The 9114-nt window shown below is 39.1% G+C and overlaps 1 protein-coding gene across 1 annotated transcript; it reads left to right on the forward strand.

Annotated features, from left to right (window-relative positions):
• The first annotated feature begins 1347 nt into the window (after positions 1–1347).
• Positions 1348–8167, forward strand: myorg (myogenesis regulating glycosidase). Its single transcript, XM_079405799.1, has 3 exons — positions 1348–1446; positions 3421–3884; positions 4340–8167. The coding sequence occupies exons 2-3, from the start codon at positions 3622–3624 to the stop codon at positions 6132–6134; spliced, it is 2058 nt and encodes a 685-aa protein (XP_079261925.1). The 5' UTR covers positions 1348–1446; positions 3421–3621; the 3' UTR covers positions 6135–8167.
• Positions 8168–9114: the final 947 nt, after the last annotated feature.

Below are 9114 nucleotides of genomic sequence, written 5' to 3' on the forward strand. Positions count from 1 at the left end.
TTAACTAACACACTGTAAAAAAAAAAAAAGTTGAGCCAACTTAAAATTTTAAGGCAACCAGCTTTTTGAGTTCTCTCAACTTATTTTTGTAGGAGATTCTCAACTTTTTGTTGCATAAACTTAAAACAACATGTTGGGAAAACTCAAAAATCTGCTGAAGCTGGTTGCCTTAAAATTTTAAGTTGGCTCAACTTTTTTTTTTTTTACAATGCAGCAGGCACTAGAGATTGATCAGATTTAAAACATATTATAACTGAATGTTTTGATTCAGTCCTTTTTCATTCTGCTCAGCTGTAAATGTGTGTTTCAGCATAAACATGGCTCTGTTGTTGATGCATCTGAATGTCTAAGATTATCCTTTTAAATCCAGATGTTTTGGTTTGCAGTGAAGGACACAGCTGTTTCCATGTGGTGAAGCCATATAAAGTTAGACACTACATCATCCACCCAGAGTTTGTGTCAGAAGTAAAACAATACTAAAAGCCACAGTGTTGGGTATTTTATATCTATTTTTTATTTATTTATTGTCAGTTTAATAATGTAATTTTACAGTGTATTACTGAGGTAGCCTATGTGTTTGGAGATCCTGCCTTGTAAAATATGTTTGGGTGCAGCTTCATTTTATTGACTGTATAATGCAGGGGTGGCAAACTCAGTTCCTGGAGGGCCGCAACCCTGCTCCAACTCACATACCGTGTAGTTTTCAAATTAGCTGCATCAGCTGTGTTTAATTAGGGTTGCGTCTAAAATGTGCAGGGCTGTGGCCCTCCAGGAACTGAGTCTGACACCCCTGGTATAATGTATTTTTGGATCTAAATGTGCATTACATGACAAATAAACAACGTTTATGATGTGCCTGTTAAATGTTTATTTTGTCTTACAAACATTACCATGGGAAGCATAGTAGCCTAAGTACAACATACCCTATTCAAGCTTTTTCATAAAATAGGTTTAAAAAATAGGTCAAATACATTAAAATGGGTAGCTTTTTTCGAACTCACACCAGTTCAAATATTAATATAAAATATAAAACATTTCAAAAACTATTTTAAATATTTACTGAATTCAAAACCATTATAGGCTACATTTTGTATTATTATTTAAAAATGGCTAAAATATACTTCCTTTAAAATAAAATGTGCTAGTAATTAGAATATGGAAAAGCTATTTAATTATATTTAAACCACACTCTTCAAAGACACACATATGAAAAAAAAACAAAAAAAAACAAAACGCAATATTCACAATTCCGCTTTCGCTGAGTAGCCCATATTCTATATATCTATGGAGTAGCCTATAAAACTCAATTTCCCAGAGTTGCAGAGTTTGTGTGAAGAGCGAGTCGCCACATAAACTCCTCCCATAACAAGACACGGAGTTCTGCGTCTTGAATTCTTCGAGAGAACGTCAACTCAACAATACACGAAACCAACAGTCCTCGAGCTGGTAAGTATGTTATTTAATGTAACTATTCATGTTTAGGCATTTAAATAGCGAATTCCTCTTGTCAGTCTCGGTAATGCACTGCGTGTGTTTTACAGTCGACTCCCCTTTGCCTCATATCGACCACTGGCTCTGTCTTGCCTTGTCTCCTTTTGTGATAAAATACTGAACAGTTTTGTAAAGAGGTTTTCTTACTCGTCATTCTATTCTATTGTAATGTGACCATTTAAGCAGTTTTAGACCAGTCACAATGTTTGTGGGGACTACCTCATGCCTCAGGGCTATGTTACACTTTGACCCATGTGATATGTGTGTATTAGGTCTCATCTGTCCTGAGTTATTAAAATAAGAAGCATGCACGCCTCTTTAAGAGGTCAGCCAATATGAATTGTGTGTCCAGTGCTTGGCTATTTTAGTAAAAGTTCACTCATCATATAACGTGGTGATACAACTCTTTGACCTATTTACATGGCCATGTATGTACTGTCAGTGTCCTGTTGAAAAAATGAAGGTAGCAAAGACTGAAGAACCAGTTTTTATTTGTAGTCACATGTTCCGAATCAGCAAAAGTTTGTTTACTTGAGTGCTGTGAGATAATACATGATTGCTTCATTCCTTCAAAAACATTTCATGTTAGGATAGGCTTAGGCAAGATAGGAATTTAACTATTAGATTTATTCATTTAATACATCTGCATGACAAACATACCCTTTTGTTGTCAGTCACTGTTTCTTCTTCGGTCCGTGTCTCTGCATGACAATTACTCAACCTACTTTGCAAAATCTTCTTTCATTTAGGGAAGAACTAAAGTTTCTGTTGTCATAGAATCACATGCCTCTCTTGTTAGTTGTGAAAATGTCCATTATCAGCAGTACTGAATAGAGCGGAACAGCAGAAAAATGTAGGATATTTCAATTATATTTTACTAGTTTTGATAGCATTATGTGCATTTTTAAGAGTAGTTTTGTTCTTTTACTTTTTCCAATTTCTTCAGCATTGTTGCTACAGCCGTACTAGTCAATTTTAAAGTTGGCATGAAAACGAATGGGCCCTATCTATATTTTAAATGCATATTATGAATCCTATTATAAACAAATTAAATTAATCCATGTATATTTTTAATTTTTTTAAAAACATGCATTGAACAAAGACCATGCCCTACATTTTTGTTAATCACTAATCAGTTACACTTAGATATACATTACAATACAGAAGAAAAAATTAACGCAAACTTCCATAAAGCATTGTGAAATGACATCAATTCGTACATTTTCACACAACTATGGTGAATAGTTTAATATTTGACCATTATTTCTTAATTGATTTAGCTGTTTCATTTACAGTGCTTTGTGGGACAGTTATAAATGTGTGATAACAAGAACAACCTTTTTTACTTCTCAAATATAATATTCTGATTAAAAACATTAATTTGGTTATTTTTATTCAAAATCTCTTTATTCATTTTTTTGTGACTATTGACAAAATGAGACCACTAAAAGGTGGGCAGTCACTGTTGCACCTTATTAGTGTGTTGTACATCTCCTTCAAAAACATAAAGAGAGAGCCTCTGCATGGGCAGTTCAGCTCTTCTAGGTCTTTCTTCAGGAGAAAACATTGTCCATTAACTGTGCTTTTCATTTGAACCAAGTGTGTCTGGTGGCACTTAGCCAGTCTCAAAGTTTTGCAGGTGGCGTTGCATACTGCAGACCCAGAGGCCCTTGTGTTGTCCTCTATTGCAGTCAATTCACACACTGCCACAGTGAGAAACATTGGCAGCATGAATAAACTGCTTTTGTTTTTGCCTTTACCTCCCAGCAGACAAATTCAGGTCAATATCCGAGCTAAAATGATAGTGTTTTTTGAATACTTAATGCTGGAATTTGTACTGATTCCTACATCTGCATGACAAGTAGATTTCTGTTTGGACTTTGTTTCAGCCTTTTACATTGACACTTTTTTCCACTCCTTTTTTCACAGGCTCATAAGGGATAATGAACAAGGGATAATGAAAATGCTACACTGAGAGAAGAAAAATGGATGCATGACTCCATTTTACACAAATTTAGCAAGTTATTCCCTTTTGTTCTGTCTACCAAATGTCTTCTATAGACTGTATACAATTTTAGCCTTCAGTTTTTATCTTCTTTTCAACTGTGAATTCAAAAACTAAGACTCAGAATGTACCAAGTAGTCCCAGGAGGCGCAGGAGGAACAATTACTGATGGCATGCCCATCAAGAAGATGGACAAGGACAGTCGCCCTCTGGTGGGGGCTGGAGTTATTGGTGCGATTCTGGTGATTGCAGCAGTGACTGCATGGTGCTACTATATTGCCTCCCTTCGTAAAGCTGACCTGCTGAAGACAGAATTGCTTGATCTGAATAAGGATGGCTTTCTCATCCGCAACCAGGCTGGGGGGATTGTCCTGAAGATGGGCTTCAGGTCAGTATGCATGGTGCTTATATTCTTCGGAAAATGGTACCGATGGCACTTCAGACACCAGTAAAATGGGTCAGTGAAAAAGAGAAAAAGCACTTTAAAACATGTGCCAGGTTCAAGTCATTCTTCAAATATATTGAATTATTAATACAATACCATTGTTTTTGGGGAGTTGTAACAAATATGTTTAAGTTGTTAAATATGTTTTCACTGACAAGCTACGCAATATCATGTTCAATATCGCAGGCGATTCATCTGCGATTCTGAGCGTGAATTGTGTAGCTTGTCGGTGAACTATGGCTCTGTGTATTAAATGCTGCTCCATTTGAAAACAGATGATGGAGATTTACCGCTAATCACAGAACCGGCTTTACTGACTAGATGCGCATGACAATCGCATGCAATATATCGTGCAGCCATAGTTCTAAAGGAAACTGATTTATGCTTGCTTATTTCAGATCTGGCACCCTTGATCTCGACTCCTGCTCAAAGGAGGGAGTGATCCTTCGCTGCTCGCGTTCGTTTGCTGGCAAGGTGAACTTCTTCATTATGACGGTGAAACCAAAGGAAACGGTGGTGTGTTACCGTGTGCGTTGGGAAGAGTTGGAGTCAGACCGACCTGTGGAACATGCCATGTCCTACAATGAATCACATTGGTATGGTGGTGCTGAGACTGCTGTTCAGCATTGGCCTATCGCCATCTCAGGTCAGCAGGCACCCAAACCTTTTGTCACTAGCGACGTGTATTCCAATCGCCATGACTTCGGTGGCATCCTGGAGCGCTACTGGCTTTCATCCAATGCATCTGCCATTAAGATCAATGACTCTGTGCCCTTCCACCTGGGCTGGAATGATACAGAGAAAACCATGTACTTCCAGGCACGATATCAGGACAGTCCATACAAACCTGCACCTGGAAAACCTCCCTATGCTGAACTTAGTTACAGAGTCTGTGTTGGCCCAGATGTGACCTCTATTCACAAGGTCATGGTTCGTCGATACTTCCCGAAACCCAACAAAGTCCCTGCCAAGGAGATGTTCCAGCACCCAATATGGTCAACCTGGGCTTTACATAAGACTGACATCAACCAGGAAAAGCTTTTAACTTATGCAGAGAATATACGCAAACATGGTTTTAACTGTAGCCACTTAGAACTTGATGATCGTTATACTAGTAAATACGGGGAGTTTGAATTTGACACACAGAAGTTCCCAAATGCTTCTGGCATGTTTCAAAAGCTTAAGGCAGATGGCTTACTGGTATCCCTGTGGACGCATCCTTTTGTGAATTATGATTCTGCTAATTTTGGGCCATGTGTACAGAAAGGCCTGTTCGTGATGGAGCCAACTGGCCAACTTCCTGCATTGGTTAAGTGGTGGAATGGCATCGGTGGAATCCTCGATTTTACCAATCCAGAAGCTCGCAACTGGTTCACATCCCATCTTCGCTCTTTACGCCACAAATATGGCGTTTCTTCCTTCAAGTTGGATGCAGGCGAGACCAACTACTTGCCCTGGCAGTTCAGAACTAGAGTCCACCTCCCCGACCCAAGCACCTTCACTCGCCGCTACACCGAAATGGCCATTCCTTTCAACGAGCACGCTGAACTTCGGTCCGGCTACAGCTCTCAGAATATCTCCTGTTTTTTCCGTCTAATTGACCGGGATTCTGTGTGGGGCTATGAACTTGGCCTCAAGTCCCTGATCCCAACTGTCCTCACAATCAGCATTCTGGGCTACCAGTTCATCTTGCCAGACATGATTGGAGGCAATGCCTATCCCAACCGTACTGATGGAAACGGCAAGCTACCAGACCGTGAGCTCTATATTCGGTGGCTGGAGCTGTCTGCTTTCATGCCCTCCATGCAGTTCTCTATTCCTCCATGGGAGTACGATGATGAAGTGGTGGCTATCGCTCAACGGTTCACTGAACTACACGAGACACTGGTGGCTCCCAGGGTCATAGAACTGGCTGGAGAAGTTCTGGACACTGGGGACCCCATAATTCGCCCATTATGGTGGATCGCCACTAGTGATGAAACAGCTTATAGAGTTGACTCACAGTTTTTGATAGGAGATGACTTGATGGTGGCACCAGTACTGGAGCCGGGCAAGCAAGAAAGGGATATCTATTTACCAGCTGGACGCTGGAAAAGCTACAAAGGAGAACGATTTGACAACAAAGAGCCAATACACCTAACAGATTATCCAGTTGATCTTGATGAAATTGCTTACTTTGAATGGGTTCAGTGAGACTTATGGGAAGCATCTGGAGTTTTGAGCATGTCTTCCATTTAAAGCGTTTGTGAAGGTGTCAATTTTTTTTTTCAGGGAAATTAGCTAAAGTTATTCACCCAGGGTTTAAATTTTACAATGTAAAACAGGACTGTTTAAGAAGCAAGTTTCTGGTTGCACATTCTGACATTCTTCATCAGCTTGGCTGGGATGTTTTGTGCCATTACGACAGTTAAACATGCATTAGATATACTTACTTACTTACTAAGCATTAGATATCTGATGCTAATGTCTTAATCCGTGCCTTGCATTTAAATGATGAATGTCTTTGAGATTCTGGCCCAAAACCTTGACATAATTAAGCTTTTACATATGCATCTTGCCAAATAAACTAACTTTAAGGATGCTAAGGATGTATTAACGGGCTGTGAAAGTTAATTTTGCACAATATATGCTTTGTGTTCGCTAATCTACATTTTTTAACAAGGGAAATTTTACCAGTACTGTACATAAGTCTTCCTCTTGCAAGGCATACAATATTAATTACTTTTCAAATGTTCTTATAGCAAATCAGCTTGATTTCTCTGAAATGTTCAATTTTGCGACTGGATTTAAAACAGTGTATGGCTTTTTTAACTGCAAGCAATAGCAATGCTGCACTACAGTAAAGTTAGGCTATGCATGCAGCACATTTGAGCATAATCTGCCCTACTCTTGTCTCATAAAGCACCAATACGTGATATAATCACATTAGAAGTTTGTATGTGTAATGGGTGCTTGTGGCTGCATTGGAAATGATCAGTAGTCTTTTTACTCAACTTGCTATACTGTCATCACGTAGTGCCAAATACATCACCAACAGACCTTTGTTCAAGCATTACTCCATTACTGCCACAGAAAAGTTTCCTGCCACTTAAAATACAGTTGTTTGTCTTTTCATATTAAATCAATGTGTGCTGCTCATCTTGTTTTGAATATTATGCTGTGCTCCCTATTTTTTGTTTTGCAATAAGGGCACAACACTAAATGCTTAGTCAGTTAATCTTTATCAGATTATATTTTTGCTGTGCAAGGGTCACCTTTGTGTTTGTTGTGTTTGTTTAACGCTCTTCCAGCAGACTGACAATCAACTCGCACTGCAAGCTTTCTCTAATCTACGACCTTCAAGCTTATTTTTAGCTCTTCTCACGCAACTGTGAAAGCACACTCATCTACTCTGGTGAAACAATGAATCTGTCAAGCGAAGTTTCTGCTATAAAAGTAGCTACAGAGTACGTAGACATGGGGCAGCTGCCTTTCCAGTACTTGTGTACCTCAAATAACCGTTTAGTGTTGCTTCATGTTATTTTAATAACTTATTTGAGGAGAGGCATTTGGGTGATTTTCTTCACTGGGACTGTATGCTTGTGGATTTTACACTGTTGGAGATATTGTTAATAGGCCCCTGACAGTGTGGGCCCCTGGTTGACTGTAGACTGCTGATGTTCCAGAAACTCACCAGAGCATAGCCACCGTCAGCTTTCCACAGACTGGAATTTCATGTTTTTTTGTTTTTTTTTGGTCATAAAGATTGATATTGTGTTAACGCATAAATTCCCAGAAGAAAAAATGCTTTGTTTGTACATCTCACAGACTTTGTGTGTGTGTTCCTTCACCATCATCTGTGTGTGGCTTTTAAAAATGTCTGAATATATGCAAAATGTCTCGGACTAATACATTTCTGTTTGTATTTCAAAACAAATAGTAGTGAATGAAAGTATTTATTGATTTTGTGCGTAAAACTGCATTTTGCATTGCATTTCACATGTCCTGGTGAAGCAAATGCTAAGTTTGACCAGCTGCACTGAAAATAGTATCGTTCTCCAGAGCGTCACAGGAGGGCAGTGTTCACCTGCTTTTCTAGTCCTTCACTTGAAGCTTGTTGAAGTGTGTTGGCATGGCACAAGAAAATCCTGTACTTTGTTATTTCAGTATTTTTCTCTCACTGAATATAATTAGCCTGATATTGAAGTAAACTGGTACCATTAAACTTTTGACCTCTCTCAAGAGTTATGAGTTATTAATTGTACTTTTTCCTCTGCATTAATTGTACTGCCCTACATTAGCGATAGACTGTCTTCAGTGGTCAAATGATGCCACCCACTCACTATTCAGTTCACTATTTTCCCATTTGATAGTGTTATTGGGTTTGAACAGCACATGGATTTTGGCACTGATATGCAATGCAATTTTGGCTCATCTTTCCAGTGGTTATTAGTTTAGTTTCTTTGGTGTTATGCAGTTGGTTCTGCCAGCCTCAGTCCTCTGTGTAGTTCAGTATGGATTTCCACCGTGTTACTAATTTGTGGGCAGTAAATGAAAAAGTTAATGAATGATTTTATGGAACAACTTTGTTGACTTTTGTTGTAAGGTTCATGCAGGCTGTAGGATTTCTGAACGACTAAAGAATGACAGAAGTAAGGGAAGCTTAAATAGCAACTTCAGTGTTAATATCAAAACTAGTTTCCACAAAGTTTGTAATTAAAAAAAGGTTTAATAAAAGTAACGACTCACTGTTCACACTGTCCACAGGTTTTACAGAGCAGTCTTGAATGTCGGTTTGCTCCGTCTCCCTCATTTTCCTTACATGGCAGATTGGGCTGCATTTCTTCACTAAGTTCAAACAAGGCTTTGAGGCAGGGCGGTCATGGGTCCATGGATTCATTGAACCTCCAACCTACTCTAGCCCCTCACAGGAATAGTAATTATTGCAAAGCAGGTTAAGCCTGATCAAAGTTTGAATCAGACTTTGGTCTAGCATTGAATGAAGTCTCCTCAGAGAGGCACCTTCTTAGTTTTTTTGGACCCTGCTCATCATTGGTAGATAATGACACAGTGTTGAGGTAATTTACAGGTTATATGGAGGTTGCCCTGGATCAATAAATCATTTAGTTGGGTTTGGGACCGAGGTGGAGCAGTGATTTGATGAGCAGGAAAGGGCAAAGACCAAGGGTGGCCT

Source organism: Barbus barbus, assembly GCF_936440315.1.
Source record: "Barbus barbus genome assembly, chromosome: 43".
NCBI lineage: Eukaryota > Metazoa > Chordata > Actinopteri > Cypriniformes > Cyprinidae > Barbus > Barbus barbus.

What these genes read in the sequence shown, in the direction of transcription:
- myorg (XM_079405799.1), top strand. Translation starts at nt 3,622, where the DNA reads ATGTACCAAGTAGTCCCAGGAGGCGCAGGAGGAACAATTACTGATGGC. An exon ending in GTCCTGAAGATGGGCTTCAG is followed by an intron (nt 3,885 to 4,339) that starts GTCAGTATGCAT and finishes TGCTTATTTCAG; the next exon opens with ATCTGGCACCCTTGATCTCG.